This window comes from Vanacampus margaritifer, chromosome 15 (assembly GCF_051991255.1).
Source record: "Vanacampus margaritifer isolate UIUO_Vmar chromosome 15, RoL_Vmar_1.0, whole genome shotgun sequence".
Classification (NCBI taxonomy): Eukaryota; Metazoa; Chordata; class Actinopteri; order Syngnathiformes; family Syngnathidae; genus Vanacampus; species Vanacampus margaritifer.
In genome coordinates this window covers 8,231,739-8,249,560 of record NC_135446.1, presented here as the reverse complement: position 1 = coordinate 8,249,560, position 17,822 = coordinate 8,231,739, and the positions used below count along the sequence as shown (strand labels likewise).

Sequence of the window (17,822 nt, the reverse complement as noted above, 5' to 3'; positions counted from 1 at the left end):
ACTGCATGTGCAGTTTAGCCTCATTAGATGGAATAAACCCTTACACGGTTTTCTATGAACAAAAACACACTTGTCGATTGTGTGATTTTATTGTGACCAACACAAAAAACATGACAACTTACAGTAGAGGGACTTTGTGCAACACACAACAAGACTACACCAGAGTGCCGGCATGTGGCCACAGAGGTAGAATCATGTATCACTTGCAGTCATCGGCACGCTAGGCGGACGTTTCAACTTTGGTAGCGTCGTCCGCCAGAAAGTGGAACGTAGCGGCCAGTGTGGCTTTTCTTTGCAATTCCACAACACAACAACAGAACAGGCAAAATTGTACTTTTTTTCTTTTTCTCAATGTGACGACTACTAGCAGCAGCTGGAAAGATTAGCATAGCTTACTTAGCACTGCTGCTTTCCTGCTACGCCCTGATGCTAAGCTAAGTGGATGAGTCAGTAGTGGCAGGGGTTCTCAAACTTTTGGCTCCCCCTCTCTCAAAATCCGAACCCCTCAAAAACGTTGCTACCACCGAGTACCCTTGAATGCCACAGGAATGAAAAAAAGTGGTCATCCTATGAAAATACATTTGTCAAAGGTAAAATCTGAATATTATCAGTTAAGACTCCAAATTTATGGAGGGAATAAAAAATGCAACTGGATTTGATGTGACCACTTTTACTTGGGAAAAGTCGCCTTTATTGGGCCAAAACTAAAAGGTCGCGGGAGGAGCCAGGAAGCCCCTTTTGCCACACCAGAAGGGGGGGGGGGGGGGCAAGTAAGCTGTAAGTTTGATTTCTGCAACCAATTCCTTCCTTTTCAAACACTTGGCTTTGGCCTTTTTATTATTTTCAGGATTTCGCATAATTACACAGCTCGTAAGACCCAAAAATAACTCGGCCTGTGAGCTGAACCAGAGGTCAAACTTCAACATGTCATCTTCTAACATGAAACTTTTCTTTCTGGTGTGGCAGCAATACGACTAATTGCCTTCATGTATTGATTGATTAAATTAGCGTGGCCGTTCCCGTATGTCCCGTATGTACAATAACTGTGCGATTTTTTACTAAACGACACCAACTAATCATTTATTGCAAATTATTTTTGCTCCGGCCCGCTGACCCACCGGTTTGGGGGAGGGGGATCTGCGTTTCGGCTAAAGTGCTGGCTGATGGGAGGTCACTCCAGTGGCTATCACAATCCAGTGGACTGAATCCTGGGATGGGCGGGACTCGCTTCCTTGCCTGCGGGACGGACAAAACACACATCAGGGAGGAAGGCGGTTTGGGGAAAGGCGACCCCCCCAAAAAAAAGAAAGGAAAGAAAAGAAAGTGTGGCGAGCTAACCGTCCGCCGAGCCGCAGTCTTCCTCCTCCCGATGGGCCGACTGCTCTCGGAGCGACGTCAGCAGTTTGCAATGCTCCCCCTCCATGTCCTGCGGAGAGAAAAGACAGTGTAACGCACTAAACATGGACCAGAAGAAGTGAAGCAGAGTTTTTGATTTTTCATTGGTGAATTTGCATTCAATTTTTATTGACGTTTACTTTTGTCACATTCAAGTTATTTCTTCTTTTCTTGAGGGCTAGCAACAATTTTGGTAGTAGGGCTTGTACAGTCAAGTTGATTTGTCAACTTTACTACTTATAAACCTTTCACAACACTCCATAATGTTTAGAGCATGATATTGACTAGTTAATTGTGCTGCTCCTTCTGATGTTTGTGCCTTGGCCACCAGGGGCAGCATAATACATTATTTCCATTTGTGATAATTTAGGAAATACGACTGTTGTAACTAAGCTGCAGTAATATTGCTCGTAATATTCGTATTTTCAAATGCTTAGTGTCTATGTTTTATCACCGTTTGTGTATTTTAAGGGTTCATCATTGCAATATTGATGCTAGTTAGCACGCATTTGCCTTAGCACTAAACTAACAGACTTTTGTAAGAAAGTCATGCATTTTGCTTAAAAAATACGTGCGGTACTGTTACGGGCGTCAAACAGCTTGAAGCAAGCAGTTGGCCTCACTTGAACCTTTGACCTTTGTTGTAAAGATCAAAGCAAAAATATGACTGATTGCGACATCTGACAAAATGTCCGCCGATGAACTGACCTTTAGCTGACGCAGCTTGCCGGTCAAGTTCTCGATGGTGCGGAACACCCCCTCCACGTTTTGGATCACGTGACTCTGCCACGTCTCCTCTTCCCGCCCCTCCGACAGGCCGCCGTCCGTCGTGTCGGTGGTGCTCTCGTCCGGCTGGGTGGGCGTGGTCAGGTAGAGGACGTTTCCTGCCCGCCATGGAAAACAACCAATCAGGCAACCTGCTTGCCTCGCTGATGACAACGTCGTCTGAGGTTATTACCGCGTGGGACGGCCCGGCTTGCCGACGACCGCTCGGACACCGGCGTGACATCATCCGCCACTGCCGCTGAGCACAATGTGTGAGAGAAGGGTAAGAAAAAGGGGAGAAAAAAGTCGGGTTCGGGCTTACCTTTTGGTAGCACGTGAGTCCAGTGGTCGCGTCCGCTTTCATGAGCCGAGTCTCGGAGGGTGCGGCCCCAGCCGTCATCAGATGCGTCCACGAAGAGGAGCTGACGCAGCGTTTCCACTGACAGCAAAGAAAAGAGACATGACTCAAGTTTGAATTTTAGGCATTGCTTGTTTTTATTTGCTTACTTTTTCTGGGGCATTAATGCTCCACGTGCACCCAAACTTGGCTTTAAAAAGGGACTCGTTAGGAGAAAAAATATGACTATAAGTTCATATCTTTTAAAGAATAGAGAGTTTTTTGTTTGTGTTGAAATCTTATGACCAAAAATATATTTTTCCAAGATAAGGTCAAAATATTATAATCAAGTTTGATAGTCATATCTTCACGTGATTTTCAGAAATAAAACTATTTTCAACACTGCTATTCTCTTCCAAAAAAATTTGGAGTGTATGTTGTAAATTGTGTTGTGAAGTGTGTTTGATTGTATTTGTTTAAAAAACAAAAGCCAAAAGGAAATCAAAAGTGCGATAAGAAAGACAAAAGTAATCAGTACATGACAAATGAGAACAACTTTAACTTTTGGCTGCTTACCGTCGTGCAACGCCGCTTCCGCCAGGCCCGCCGCGTGTTCTCCGTGGCAGTCCGACACTCTTGCTTGGAGGCAAGCCGCAGAGATGTCCGCTGGGTCGGCCTGCGCCCCGCCAGCATTATCTGGAAGAAGTCAAGTCAAAATGCAATGTGAAAGGTGCACTGCGCTGCAGCTTCAAAAAGGGAAGGTGCGGGGCGGTGTGTACCTGTGTCGGCGGGGCCTGCGGCTTCGACCATGGACGAAATGCCCAGACCGGGAGAGCTGGGAAATAAAAACTTTTAGGCATCCCCACTGATAAAGCTGGGAGTCGGGACATATACTCACGGCGCTGCTGCTGAGCTGCGATTGGCCGGAGCTGGGCTGGCAGCAGAGGCCATGCTCTTTTCCAGAAAGTCCTTCCAGCTGAAACACAAACGTGTCAAGCCCTGCTTTAAACCATTTGCTTCTGCTTCCTGCTTATTGTGGCTGCAATTCTACTGTCAGCCACTAGGTGGTGCCATAACACTTTACTTGACACTGTCCATTTTAAAGGAGAGTGAAAACAGAAGTATTTCAAGCTCAGGCTAATTTTTGCTGAAGAGGAAGTCCTCTTGAATCCTGCTTTCTAGGCCTGCACTTGACATTTGATGTGAAGCAAGCCAAAGTTGCGGAGGTGGGCCAAAAGAGCTCACGTGTTTTTCTCCGACGTCGTGCCCGCCACCAGCTCGTAGATCTGCCTCTCTGCCGTGCTGATGATGTAGAGCGCCTTGTTGTCTGCGTGCGAGGGAGGAAGACGGAGGAGTTGACCAGGGGGCGCGCGGTCACAATCGCGGCTGGCGGCGAGCTAACCTGTGGCGACCGAGCGCACCAGCAGCGAGTCCAACTTGACCAGCGGGCTGTCACCGCCGCCCACGTTGACGCCCAGCCAGCGCGATGGGTGACGAAGCAACAGACGCTCGTCAGGGCCGCGCTGCAGCAGCAGCAGGCAGTCGGACAGCAGCAGCGCGTGGATGTCTGGGGGCAAAACAGAGACAGTACCAGGGTCACTCTGTGGTTAAGTAACGGCCAAAAAACAAGTTCTGGCTTTAACTGGACTTGCTCAAATCTGTGTGAGTTAACCTAAGAGCTGGTGGGACCAAACAGTCAAAAAGAAAGAAAACTCTTTGTTCACAATATTCTGTCGTCGCGTTGATGAAAATTTTATTTATGAAAAGTACCAGTAGTATTGGTACATCAAACAATCCTTTGATCATGATGCAAAAAAATAGATTTTCAGCAACAATAATTCACTTTTCTATTGAGAGCCTTCAACCTTTAGAGGTGCAACAAAGAATTGACAGCTAATCCATTATCATCATGGATGAATCAAATTTCAGCTCCTCAACACATTTCTGGAGTCCTCCATGAAAGCGGACTGAATTGTTTTGAATTCCAAACAATTGCTTTGACTTTGGAAAAACAACCATTAATCTTTCTGACAATTTTGCTGATGTTACACACCCAAGCGGAAACTGAAAAGGAATTCATTCCATTTTGTGCTTTTTTTTTGTTTTTATCCGATTCATCAACTCAAGGAAAAAATGATGGACAGAAGACTGAAATAATGGTTGTTGCAGTTGCAGCCTTACTTGAATTTGGTCAATTATTTCTGATTTGCCTTGCATAGTTTTCAACTTGTGAAATGAGCAGGATTTTGCAAGGCGAGATGGCGATTCTTTTGCTTCTCCACTGACCTAAATGCTTGTCCTTGCTAACTTTCCAGATGAGCGGCCCCTCGTGGATCATCTTCTTGGTGCTTAGGTCCAAACCCTGCCAACGTGTAAAGAGTTGCGTTGACTACTTTTTGGAAACGGCTTCAGTTGCAAAAGAAAGTGGGTCTCGCCAGGGTGGGACATGTTGGTCACATGCTCACCTTAAACTGCGGAGCAACATCCAGCCTGCGTTGGTACTTGCTCAGGTGGTGGCGGTGTTCCGTCTCCCGGACCACCTCGTTGACCGCCTGCAGGATTCGGCGGCAACAGGCCTGAGCCCTTTGCAGGTTGGGAAGGTCGTCCGAGGCCACTTGAATGGGAAGGAAAAAGCGCGTGAGCGGTGCGAGCGCGCGGCATGTGTAGGAAGCACTCACCCTCGGTGTGCTTGATGATGTTGTCCAGAAGAAGCGGGTACTTGGTCAGCCTCTGCATTTCTGATACCAGCAGGTCTCTGAGCTGCAAACGGCGGCAGTGGCGACTGGCCTCACACTCCTGCATGAGTCAGAGCGGCAGGTGAAGCGCGGCCTGTCGCTCACCGCGGCGGGCCAAGCGTTTGTCTACCTGGACGATGTGGGCGAAGCGGGCGTCTTTGCGTTGTTTGTTCTTGATGAGCTCCAGCGCCTGAGACTGCTGCCTGCACAACTGCGACGCCTGCTCCTGAAACTCCTCGCCGGCGCTGCCCTCAAACTGGACACACCGGCAGCATCATCACAGGAAGCCCTCGTTCGCTCACGGCAGGGTCACGCTACTTTTGCGTTTTGCATTTCAGCTACTTTTGGATTCGGACTGTGAAATTTGTTTTGAGAGCAGCCTTTTTTAGAAAATGCTTCCTTTTTGTTTTGTTCTTATTTTCATAGTTTCAGTATTACTTTTTACTTCTTTTTTAAATATATGGAATATTTCTTGAGAGCAAGATGTATTAAAAAAAGACAACAACTCTCAAATGACCTTCCTTCTTCTGTACGGACGTAAGACAACACAAGAATAAAGACAGAAGCTTACGTATGATATCAATCCACAAACATGACAAAAAAACATAATTTCTCTCTAAGTCACTTTTATAAGATGCACTGTAAGTTAATGGCTAATTTCCTGTGTTTGCTGTTCTTCCAACAAGTGGGCTCACCCTCGCCAACATGATGTCGCCGATGTCGTGAACGATGATGGCCTCTCGCCGCTTCCTCATGGCCTCGCACAGGCTGGCTGTGGATGGAGAGGAAGAGCAAACAGTCATACCTTGAAGCCAGCGACTCGCGCCGTATGGCGACCTGCTCCGTGACAGGCCGCATGGCGTACGCACCGTGCAGTTCGTAGACCTGCGGCAGGTTGGGAAAGATGCAGGCCAGCTCGTCAGCAGTGAGCACGGCTCTCATCTTCTGGAAGAAGACTTGGTCCAGGACTCGGAGTGTGCGCAGGTGCGACGCCTCAGTTGTGAAGAGCTCTGCCAACAACAACATATTAACTCATTTGCTCCCAAAACGTATAAATATGTTCTATTTTAAATGTTTTAAGTGTCCCAAAGACGTAATTATATGTTCTGTTTTTTATGCTAGAGCATACAGAAGGCTTTGATGCAGCCTCTCAACTGCAGAGAACATTTGAGGAAATGGTAGTTATTACAAAAACGGCCAGCAGGTGGCAGCAGAGCAGAAGAGATCAACCAGGGCCATGTTGAAAAAAAGCAAATTTACCCTCATTTCGATACAGATTTGTGAATAATGATGAAACTTAGCTATAGTCTAATGCTAATTGCTGCAAAATGGAAAAAGATAGAAATGCACTTTTTTTCCTGATGAAGGAAGAGACTCTAATCTTTCTTTTGGTGGGTTTCATGTTTTTATAGCAATAGAACACAATATTCTGTGGGCCTTGCCAAATCAGTCAAAATCCAGTAAAACAGCTGGGAGCAAACGGGACTGCTTCAGTGAAAATGGCTGCGAGTGAATGAGTTAATCAACATAATAATCCATTACTAATTGCAATTTTTTCAATGCGATTGTGACTGTGCCATGAAAGCAGCGTTTAAAGTATTCTGGCAAGTCATTCCTTCCATATCGAGGCACACAAAGACGGCGGTTGGACTCGCACCATACATGACCGCCTGGCGCTCTACCTCCCTCGGACTGAGCGTGGCCAGGAGCTGATGCGGGACAGTCTCCTGCCAGTTCTGACCCTCACACGCCTCCTCCTCGGGTGCGCTGCTGTCCAGCAGCAGGGTCGGCAGCGACTCGGAGCTCCTGCGTGAGCAAATTAGGACGGACATGCGTATTCACGGCATCACTTCATATTGAACACGCCAAGTGGCAAGAGATGGCCTCAAATTTTACCTGCGAATGGAGCGCGGTGTGTATGGTGGGGTGGGGTTCTCCAGAGACCTGACGATAAAAAAAAAAGAAAAAAAGTCATGTACCACCAATACTTTCCACACACGCCACGGCGTCAGTAAACGCCGCCCAACCTGGCCGACGAGGCGCTGTTCCGCATTCTGAAGCCCGTCCCATCCTCGCCGGGATCCTCCATGTCCACGTCGCTGCGAGAGCGGGGAACGGACTCACCGCACGACGCCATGCCCCGCCGCCGACCTTCCCCCTGTGCCTTCAAAGACTCGCTGCGTGCCAGACGCACGGACGTGGTGGGGCTGCAACCGCAAAACACGGCGCACTGACATCATCTGCCCGCCGCGCCCGTCTCCCGGACCGGAGTCTCACGTCCTACCTGTTAGCGCTGTCATCCCCCTGGCCGGATAAGGCCATCTGCGGGTCGCCGCCCTCCTCGGCCCCGGTCTCGCTGTGGTTCTCAAATTGCTGGATGATGTTCCTCACGCTGCCTGGACGCACTGTGCACACGCGCAGCAAAACGCAAACACGCACAAAGCTGCAGTCAAAGGTTGAAGAAGTCAAAGCGCAAGATGTCAAAAGCACAAAGGTGAAGGTGAAGGTGAAGAAGAAGAGACAGGAAGTTATTAGCTTCCCATTGGTTCAATTAAGGGCTGGCTTCCCATATAACCGATTCTTCAGCCAAATCATAAAAAAATTAAAAATTGCTAAAAACAAAAAACTTTTCGTTCCCTTCACGATCACAACTCAGGATGCCACTATAAAATATTTTTACAATCAGTTATTCTGTCAATTATTCCACAGATTAATTGAATAATGGGATTTAAAAAAATATATTTTGCATTCAAGTGTAGTACGAAACCAGTTTATTCCCCAGATGAATTTTGCCACCTCTAATAATAATAATAAATGTGAATATGAATTACAGGCTACTTTGTCCTTTAGTATTTATTGAACTTGATAACAGACAATTGAGACAATTGTGCAAAAAAAATTTAAAAAATCAGCCAATTTCATATCGTTGTGATGTACATGTTAAAAAAAAAAAGGAAAAAAAAGACATGTTTTTAATGACAAAAAAAGCTGATTTTGAAAGAGCTTGGGCAGTTTGATGGCTTAATCATATTTTCTTTTATCTAAAGAAAGAAAAAACTAGTTTTGAATAATGTCATTTCTCTTTGCTATATCAAAGAAAAAAATAAAATGTATTAAAATCAAGAATGGAATTGGAATCAGATTTGTTTTAATGGTTTATGAGCAGCCAGGTAGGATTATGGTTAAGGTGGGGGACAAAGTACCTTGAGCGGGAGACAGCGGGACGTGGAATGCTATTAAAGCAAAAAAAAAAAAGCCAACACAAAGCACACAATGAAAAAATGAAAATAAGTCAAAGAAGAGAAAAAAAAGGTGTTGCCTGTGTGCCCACTTGACTGAGATGCGCTCCGAGGTTTCCCGATGTACTTGAGGATGGGATTCCTCTTTCTGTCCTCGCCGTCTTTGTCCTTCTTAGTGCTGCTTGGCTGAGGGGACGACATCGGGCATGAAGCTGCGGCAGCGTACAAGCTCACGGCTTTGCCTAGACCGGGTACCTTTTTTGCCTTGAGGAAGGCGAGCCACTTTTCCTTGTCGGCGCTCAAGCCGGGAAACACCTTGGAGTCCCGCAGTTTGACGCCGGCGTGCCGCAGATACAGGAGCACGGCTGACGCCAGTGGGGAGCTGGGCAAAGATGGGACCATGAAGAGTGAAGAATTGATTGGGACTCTGCTGGCTTGTTTACCTTCTGTCCTCCTCGTGCTTGCACCTGTGACGGATGCGGGACCAAGTCACAAATTGTAAAAATCAAGCAAGTGGAGTCCCCACAAAGTCATGCAACGGTCTCAGGCCCCCCTCTCGTGTGTGCTATGATGTCAAGCTCCACTTACATGATCTCCCACAGGGCGGTGACCTGCTTGTCCACCACCTGACGCTCCTTCGCCGGGTCCCCGTCCAGCAGCAGCAGGTCACCTTCACCGAAAAGTGCGCCAAGGCCCATCGTTTGCTTTTTCCTGTCAAAACATACCAGCTGGGGTGAGGCCCTCGGGATGGGAGCAGCGAGTACCCGCCGTACCTGTAGTCCACAAGTTGGTCCTGGACATGGGGCAGCACCCGCTGCTGCAGCTCAGACAGCGGCCCGCGGATGTCCTCCTGGGCGTGGAGGCGGCTCTCTGCAAATGAGACAAAAGACAAAGTGGTGAGCGATGGCTCCGGCGCAACACTGGATGACATCATCATCAACGGGATCTTCTTACCAATGTCTGTGAGGTGGTCTTCTGGCACTTTCAGCTTCAAGGGCTGAAACATCATCGAATGCAGGCTTTAGTGCTCACCATGACTGCCCCACACATGTATTCTACTGATTATCAAATATCAAGTTTGGAGGATTTTTTTTGTGGATTTGGAGCTGATCCCACTGGGAAGATCCGCCCCTGCACTGACCACAGCAGCTTTTGTCATACCGATAATTAAGGTAATTAAAAGGATGTTTAAAATCATGTTTACCAAAATAATTAGTGAGCAACTGCTTTCCAGTTTTGTTTAAATGTGATAAGTACGACTTTGATAAGTCATACGATGGCTCTCGTCATCTTGTTTCCTTAGCGGCTAGCTAGCAACTAGTTGCTAACGCTGAAGTTGGTGTCCTGTCAGAAAAGCATACCTGTCGATGTAGCATACCTCACACTGCTGAGCATGCGCAGTAGGAAATCACATAATGGGTTACGGGTTGAGGTTAGAGATAGAGGTTACATAGAGGCAGCTGTCTGACCGCCATACGAGTATGTTGATCTGACGGAATACCACACAATATAATTATTGCTCATTATATTGCATGAATTATTGCATATATTTTTTGTTTTGTTTTTATTTTTATCATTATATGTAATATGTGTAGTATGGTGGGACGATTTAGGGTAACTTTCTATGGGGGGAAAATATTCACAGGAATTTTATAGTACTTGTATAATTTTCAAATTTCAAAAGGGAGGGAAGAAAACTTGTCAAGGAGGTGTGAAAAAAAACGTTTTAAAAATGGAAATGAGCTATTTATGGGGGGGAAAAAATATGTTTTTGTGAGGTCATATGAGCCAAGCCTAGTAGTGACGTAAACATCTTAACACCAACTACGCTATGGTACGTACAGCGTCTGGATCAAGAAAATGGGAGCAGATCTGCGGTGCCAGGGAGCGGGCATCTTTGGGCGTGGCGCTCAGGTACGCCTCCACCGACAGGTAGAAGAGCTGTGGCACACAAAGAGAAGTTCAGGAGACAGCCTTGCCACCAGGTGGGGCCCACAATTGCAGGGCTGCTGACCAGTGGGTTGGGATCCAGCAGCTGCGTGAAGACGTATCTTAGGAAGACGCTCATGTGGGCGGGCCGCGACTTCAGCAGCTCCATGTCTTGGAAGGGGCCGTCCATCTGCATAGTCATAAGGCACAAGTCTCAAGCAGCTTTTTTCATTGGCCCAAAGCAGTCAACAACCTCATCATTAAATGCCTATCATCTGTCTTGCGATACATGCATGTGCTGATACGGACGCTCACCTCACTGAAGAAGTAAGCGTCCTCCTCATCCTCGTCCTCTTCCTCCGGCCCGATGATCTGCACCCTGCCGCTCTGCCAACACATGCGCGGACATGCCAACGTCAACACTGTACGTGTCAGGAGGGATCCATCGTAGTGGTGATGATGATGGAGGTGAGGAAGGCACGCGACGGACAACCTCTCGCAATTGTTTATTTGCAATGTTCTCCATGGAGGAGAGACAAACATTGACTTTTGCTCCTCTAATGTCAATCGTCCACAAGTGTCACAGATTTTATGCTTCATGTTTCAAATAGAAATAAATTCTAATCAATCCTCTGCATGGCTTCCATCTCAATTACGGTGTACACTTGGTCTGAACAAGTTTGCGGGGTTGGGGGAATCCTCATTTTTTCACCCACAAAATTAGGATTAGGGTTGAAAATGTATTTTCCAGTCTTAGCATATACTTTTTTAACAAGACACTTGGGGTGAACTTACTAAACACTTTGACGTGCAGTCTTTCATATGAATTCATGGTTCATTTATTGGCCTTTATTTTAGTGTAAAACAACACACAGATTGATCACTTGAAATGCCTTGAAAATCCTCCATAAGAAATAAATTCAGGAAAAAAATTGACTGCGAAAGTACGTGATTCTACTACGTGACGGTCATTTTGACCCGTTGATGTGCAAGCAATCTTGTCAGAAATGATGAAGTGATACTGTTTTGTTCTCATTTGAAAGTGTTTTTGGACCAGATTCTCTATAGGCGAGATCACACCCCAAAAAAATCCCCAAAAGGCAATTTTCAAAATTCTCCAATCAGACGCAGCATTTGAAGATCACATCACAGCAGACCGGAAGTGCTCACCGGCTCCGAGAGGGGGGGAGTGTCGGAGCTCTGCCGTGGCTGTAGAAGGCTCCGGAAGGAAGATGAGGGGGATGAGCGGGGGCTCTCAAAGGCCTGTGAGGGGCGGGGGAGAGACACAATCACAAACATGCCAAGGTGCGAGGTGGGGATGGGGAGACCGGCAGCTGACCTCCGTGTCACCCTCGCTCCAGGCCGGCGGCACGCGTCCTGCCGGAAGAATAAAGACAAGGAAGAGCAGGAGGAGATTTAGCATTCGTTACTACTTTGATGTCGTTACCGCTCAACAGGAGGACACGCACCTTCGAACCCCGTGACGTTGCGAGTGACGCATTCTGATGGCAATCCCTCCTGGAGGCGCACAAAAGGGCAAAACATTTGTCGGAAGAAGAACCAGACACACTGGCGGCCATGACAAAGGCGCCGGCGGGGAAACCCACCGTGTCCTGCTGAAGCTTGACGCGCACTTGATGAGCTCGCCTCTTGGCGCTTTCGATTCGCTCATCCAGAGACGGCGACGGGTTCCGCGACCGTTCCTCCATTAAGGCCTGCAAAGTGCACGGCAGTGCAGGGATTGACGCCAGTCCTGCTGTCATGTCATCGCCATGCATGCGTTACCTGCAGCTCCATTTCTTCCTGCTGCAGCATCTTCCTGAGTATCTGAGAGGCCTGCTTCTGCACTTCAGGGTCCTCAAACACACCAAGGAATGATCACAATCATAATCACAGCTATTGGCCAAGTATTTTTGGTGTTCACAGTCACAAGTCGTGCAAGAAAGGTGAAAAACGACAATGACGACAAATGGCGGTTTGCTTATTAGCGTCATTAAATAATTACCAAGTCTTCTGAATGCAGGTGAGGACCAAGATTATTATGGATAACAAAAATAAACAAAATAAAAAACGAATATTTAAAAAACATTTTTATGAACTAAAAATACAAATAAAACGATGGCACATCTTAGGTTTATAAAACTAATTAAACTATAATTATAGCGAAAAAGTCTGTTTTCATCTATGTCAATTGATAGCATAAATGAGCTTCGAAATGAAATGAAATACATTTGTTTTGGTATTCCTGTGCGGTCCATGCAGAAGAATAAAGGTCAAACAGTCGAGAATTGTAGTGACCTTTTTTTCACTCCATAAATTAACAAAAAACTGTAACTAACAAAAACTAAACTAATTACAGAAAAAGTCCAAACGAAATCAAAACTAAATGTATATATAAAAAGCTAAACTATTCTAACCATGGTAAGGCGGACATAAGAGCCCCACTGACCTGGAGTGGTTTGGGTCCAGTGATTCTATGGGAGGGGGTGCTGCTGGGTGGTGTGGATGGAGTCTCCCCATACCGATTGAGAGCGGAATCAGCGGGGAAGGAGGACGGTGAATGGGGCGGTCCTTGTAGTGTGAGCGCTACATACGTCCCGGCTGTGAGATGACCATGACACAAACAACATGCGTCAAGACCTGGATTTTGGTTCTTTTTTTGTAATTCACAGGACTCACATTTGATGAGCTTCACCACCTCCTGATGGGACATGGAGGACACGAGCGAACCGTTCACCTGAGGATGGGAGAGGGACGGAACGGAAGTAAGCGGTGACGAAGCTCTCCATTGGTTGTGTGTCACCAGCGAACACACCTTTATGATTCGGTCTCCTTCCTGGACTCCGGCCTTGACGGCTGCGCCGCCTGTGAGGAGGAAGGAGTAGAGAAACGCTGACTCAGCAACAAGTACTGGCTGACCTCTGTGTGACTCTTGTACTTCCGATACAGTACATTTCATGTCAGAACATGATGTAAAGCATATCTACTTGCGCTCAAGTAATATTGCACAAGGTGATTTCAACTTCGACCCTGTACTCACAGCACTTTCAGGTACCTGACACAAGACAGGCATGACTCACCTGCTCGAACATTTTGAACCAGCTTCACCCGCTCTCCGCACACCGTGAAGCCGAAACCCAGCTGGTCCTTCTGCACCACCACGCATCTCTGGACCAGACCGGCGGCTGACGGAGCGACACACACACATCAAGCAAACGCACGCAGATTAAGCCAAGATTAAGCGCGTCGTACTCACCAGCGCTCTCACTGGGGACGTCAACCAGCGGGTCCCTCTGCTGACCGGTGGACGACTTGCGTTCTGAGTCCCCGATGGTCAGACTGCTGAGCCTGTGTTAGCGGGCAAAGAGATGGCTTAAGATGAAGACGAGCAGCGAGGTGAGGGACACTTGGTGAGAAATGGCAGTGTGGAGCAGAGAGGACAAAAGAGGGCGGGGAATGCGTGACAAGCTGACAACTCACCAAGCGGCGAAGGGGCTGAAAGCGCGAGGAGGCGGGAAGCAAATCAAAGGGAAAGAGAGAGAAGGCGTTCAGACGTCACAACGTGTTTGATTTCTACTACTCATTTGTTTTAGCCCAAGTTGCATTTGAGCCACTCTCTGGCTTTTCAGGTGAAACCTTTTTGTTTATGGAACGCTCTCTGCTTTCACATGAGCAGTGTAAGAGACCAAAATGGTGCTTGAGAATCACCTGCAGCCACAAAAGTGTATTTTAAATAAGGCGGCTGACATTGTCCCTTGAATGCATCTTTCTTTTTCTTCCCTCTGATTATTTGGCCTTCCCCAGCAAGCCCACCGTTTGTTTTTGACTCTTGACACTTGTTTGGCTTACGTTGGTACCACCAGGATGCTAAATGCTGTCACCATCGTCTTAAACTTGTCTAGAACAAATAATGGTAAATCATCAACATGGCCCAACGCTGTGTGTCGGGTTACCTGTCAAGGGTGGAGGTGGGCTGGCGGAGACTCATGACGCTGCTGTCCCTGTCCTTGTCATGTCCATGTTCCACTTGCGAAGAGCTGCTTGCTCAAGTGTCTGTTTCTTATGCGGTTTCACAACATTGACATGGACAATCTGCTCATTTTCTTTTCAGCATTCTCGTGAGTATGCTCACACTCGAGGCCATAGTCGTTAAAACTAACGTTTGCGTGTTTCCACATCTGTCACGACGCGACGAGTGCAGAACGTTGCTAAAACTTGAACGTGAACAATAATGTATTGTTAGCACGTCTAGCTTGATCAGTCTGAAAATAATTTTACGAACTAATATGTACTTTTGTTCATCTATCTACACCGGCGACGTTAGTGAGAGGCAGAACAATTAAATGTTCGTCCACTAAATGGCCCGAGGTACATCCTGACCTGCACTTTTTGTGCAATTTAGATTTGGTGCTGTGCCATGATATTATGTCCTCGTGACAAATATGTGCCTTGGCCCAAAGAAGGTTGGCAAACACTCCTGTGGGCGTCTACTGCTAGCTAGTTGGCTGACTGGAAAGTGAACCAACATTGGCCGTTGCTACTTTATTCACACATTAAAGGCACGATTTTATTGAGGACTCAACATAACTATTAGCGTCTCGCTTGGTGTCAAGCTCGCGTTAGCGTGCCGACGTCAAGCTACGGCCGAACAAACAAGGTTGCTTAAAATAAAAAAGCTACGTGTGGATAAAGTGTGAAGCTGCCTCATGATACAGTAGGTGCTTCATGAACCACACACCACACAGGAGGTTAAAGATGCATCAGTGCTAGCCGGCTAGTTGCCATTAAAACCGAAGTCCACCTCGGCTACACGGCAAAAAAAACAACTACAACACGTGTTGCATCAACGGGTAGGCTTGGAAGTCGCGGGCGGGCCACGCCATATGCACAGAAAAAGCCTCCTAATTCCCAGACGGTGATCGAATGGACGTGTTGTTTTCTTGCTATGCTCTCCGGGGCATCCGCGGCTATGCACTTCCGATTCCTGCGCGTCCGCAGCACGGTTGCGCGAGCGCCCCCTTCGGACATGGCGCCATTTTCGCGCACGGTGCAACGCGCATACTCGTGAAAAGATGAGGAACCCGATGTTTCAAAACAACAGTTACACGTTGCGGCAGCTTGAAAAGTTTTACTTTATCAGTGACTGTTGAAAAACCGACGAGACTCGTTTTGACCAAACATGGTCTGACGGGGCGTCGGGAAGGCGGGGGGTCAGGGGGCGTGCATACCAGAATCAGCCTTTGAGGAAATTGAAGAAGTCGACATCACCATACAGTTTAGGTAAGCTGCATTTACGACTTTTTTTCTCCTTTTTTATCTGTCTCTCTGTCACGCACACATGCGACTTTTTTGCGTAGTCTCGCCACTTCCTGTCACCCATCAGCTGCTGGCAGGGTAACAGCAACTTCCCCTGCTCGCTCAGGAAGGGCGTGAGTGTGTGTGGGGGATTTCAGTTAGGTGAGGTGCATTTTCAAGAAAAGCTCTTAGAAGACATTCTTGGGTTTGATATGGTTATTTGAAGAAAGGAAAATGGTACGAAAGAAACTAATTGTCCATCCATCCATTAACTACCGCTTGTCCGAGGTCAGGTTCAGCAAGGAAGCCCAGACTTCCCTCTCCCCAGCCAGCTCCTCCGAAGGTATCCCAAGATGCTCCCAGGCCAGCCAAGAGACCCAATTACTGTCTCCAGTGTGTCCTGGGTCATCCCTAGGGAATAAATATCATTTTAAAGGGTATGGGAAAACTTGCCAGTAGCCACATTTGTTTGTAAATAAATACAGAGCAGCTCTGTTTCTGGCCAGTTAATGTCACGACTATCCATGTAGTACAGTACAACTTCCAGTGGAAGTACCCCTAACATCCAACTGAGTCACGTTGAAACTACAAATAGAATATGTTTTAGTTGAGCAAGATAAATAGTAAATGTTGAAAGGATAAAGAATATGTGCCTATGATCTGTCTGGTAGTGTTGCTATACAGTTTGTGTTCACAAAAAATTCATCATGACCTCTCTTCCCCTCTCCCCTACTGTTGACTAAATCTAATCAAGCTCCACCCCCTGACATCCCATCATGCCCCTGATTGTGCTCGGATGGTCCCGGCTGCTGATGGTGCGTGCGGCCGCCCTGCTGTTCACCTGCGTGGCCTTCAGCGTGGCGGCGCACGGCGCCTCGCTGCCGCACCGCGGTATGGCCGCCTGGTGCATCTTCTGCTGGGCCTTCAGCTTCGCCGCCACCGCCGTCATCCTGCTGGTGGAGCTGCTGGGCCTGCAGGTACGCGTGCCTGTGTCCTGGTCCAACTTCCCCATCACCGTGGCATGCTACGCCGCCCTCCTGTGCCTCTCCGCCTCCGTCATCTTCCCGCTGTACTTTCTGAGGGATCGGGCTTACTCCGCCGAGCAACGAGACCATCGCGTGGCCTCCACCGTCTTCTCCTGCTTGGCGGCGGTGGCCTACATGGTGGAGGTGAGCATGACCAGAGCGCGGCCCGGCGAGGTGGCGGGCTACATGGCCACGGCGCCGGGCTTGTTGAAGGTGTGCCAGACGTTCGTGGCGTGCGTCATCTTCATCCTGGTCAGCGAGCCCGTGGCGTACGAGCATCACGCGGCGCTCCAGTGGTGCATGGCGGTGTACTGCATCTGCTTCATCATCTCCATGGTCGTGGTGGTGATGTGTGTGGGCGAGTGCACCGGCTGGCTTCCTGTCCCCTTCCCCCGCTTCCTGACGGCGTGCGGCTTCTTGGCGGCTGTGATGTACCTGACGGCCACCATCATCTGGCCCGTCTTCCAGTTCAGCAAGGGCTACAGGGCCAGAGGCGGCAACGAGTCCAGCCTGATCACCGTGGCGGTCCTCACCGGTATCAACTTCCTGCTGTACCTCACCGACGTAGCGCACACTGCCAGACTTGTCTTTGTCAGCGGCTGATGTGGAATTCCACTTTTTGTTTTGTTTAGTATTACATTCAAGAACTTTCTGTTAATAAATAATCCAATTTATTTTGGTTAAAAGTATGGAATTTTCCTGTGCCTTGCAAAAGAAGTGAATAGAAAACCATTGTTATACTGTTAAAAAGTGTGATTCATAAAATGTCTGACCTAAAAATATATAAAGAAAAGTTTTTGTCAGGCAAATGTTTTATGAAGAGAGAAGCTGTTGTAAAGGGCCAGTGTCTCTTTTGCTCTTTGGATATTACGTTTGGAAACAGATATTAAAAAATAGAAAAATGACTCATTTGATTTTCATTTTAAAATAGAAACACCAAGATTGAAAAAATACAGCTTTAATTTAAAATACAGCATTTCTCACACTGACCAGGTGATGGCGACAGTGTGGCGTCTGAAAACGAAGTAGCTACTTGTTCTGGAACGATGGACTGTACTTCAACATCCTAAATTCCCCAAACGCCAAGTACGCTGTTGGAAAA

General features: G+C 47.5%; 2 protein-coding genes across 10 annotated transcripts; one reads left to right on the top strand and one right to left on the bottom strand.

Moving 5' to 3' along the window:
* Positions 1–70: 70 nt before the first annotated feature.
* On the bottom strand, positions 71–15,404 carry arhgef11 (Rho guanine nucleotide exchange factor (GEF) 11). 7 transcript variants are annotated; one of them, XM_077543779.1, is made up of 42 exons: positions 14,354–15,404; positions 13,881–13,895; positions 13,657–13,748; positions 13,481–13,585; positions 13,216–13,265; positions 13,080–13,137; positions 12,850–13,001; positions 12,186–12,257; positions 12,008–12,115; positions 11,870–11,918; positions 11,740–11,777; positions 11,571–11,663; positions 10,716–10,787; positions 10,486–10,590; positions 10,314–10,412; positions 9,426–9,468; positions 9,245–9,341; positions 9,060–9,182; positions 8,915–8,938; positions 8,727–8,853; positions 8,564–8,657; positions 8,436–8,465; positions 7,517–7,637; positions 7,260–7,439; positions 7,129–7,176; positions 6,890–7,038; positions 6,102–6,242; positions 5,928–6,004; positions 5,363–5,488; positions 5,176–5,293; positions 4,963–5,111; positions 4,784–4,859; positions 3,900–4,064; positions 3,743–3,824; positions 3,396–3,473; positions 3,277–3,332; positions 3,074–3,193; positions 2,483–2,599; positions 2,354–2,419; positions 2,104–2,279; positions 1,339–1,426; positions 71–1,236 (listed from the first exon to the last, which is right to left on the bottom strand). In XM_077543779.1, the coding sequence occupies exons 1-42, from the start codon at positions 14,386–14,388 to the stop codon at positions 1,187–1,189; spliced, it is 3,864 nt and encodes a 1,287-aa protein (XP_077399905.1). In that variant the 5' UTR covers positions 14,389–15,404; the 3' UTR covers positions 71–1,186. The 7 variants fall into 7 exon arrangements, with proteins under 7 accessions (XP_077399905.1, XP_077399906.1, XP_077399908.1 ...); XM_077543780.1 differs by having other exon boundaries at positions 7,517–7,628; XM_077543782.1 differs by lacking the exon at positions 8,436–8,465 and having other exon boundaries at positions 8,552–8,657.
* On the top strand, positions 15,354–17,625 carry LOC144034761 (myeloid-associated differentiation marker homolog). 3 transcript variants are annotated; one of them, XM_077543788.1, is made up of 3 exons: positions 15,691–15,857; positions 15,989–16,132; positions 16,450–17,625. In XM_077543788.1, exon 3 carries the CDS (start codon positions 16,472–16,474, stop codon positions 17,321–17,323), a length of 852 nt encoding a protein of 283 aa, XP_077399914.1. In that variant the 5' UTR covers positions 15,691–15,857; positions 15,989–16,132; positions 16,450–16,471; the 3' UTR covers positions 17,324–17,625. The 3 variants fall into 3 exon arrangements, with proteins under 3 accessions (XP_077399913.1, XP_077399914.1, XP_077399915.1); XM_077543787.1 differs by lacking the exons at positions 15,691–15,857; positions 15,989–16,132 and adding an exon at positions 15,354–15,680; XM_077543789.1 differs by lacking the exon at positions 15,989–16,132.
* The last annotated feature ends 197 nt before the right edge of the window (positions 17,626–17,822 follow it).

Excerpts from the sequence above, each read along its gene's own strand:
- arhgef11 (XM_077543779.1), bottom strand. The coding sequence starts at position 14,388 with ATGAGTCTCCGCCAGCCCACCTCCACCCTTGACAG. Across the intron at positions 8,939-9,059 it reads ACCGCCCTGTGGGAGATCAT|GTGCAAGCACGAGGAGGACA; the intron begins GTAAGTGGAGCT and ends CATCCGTCACAG. Across the intron at positions 5,112-5,175 it reads CATCATCAAGCACACCGAGG|TGGCCTCGGACGACCTTCCC; the intron begins GTGAGTGCTTCC and ends TTCCCATTCAAG.
- LOC144034761 (XM_077543787.1), top strand. The coding sequence starts at position 16,472 with ATGCCCCTGATTGTGCTCGGATGGTCCCGGCTGCTGATGGTGCGTGCG.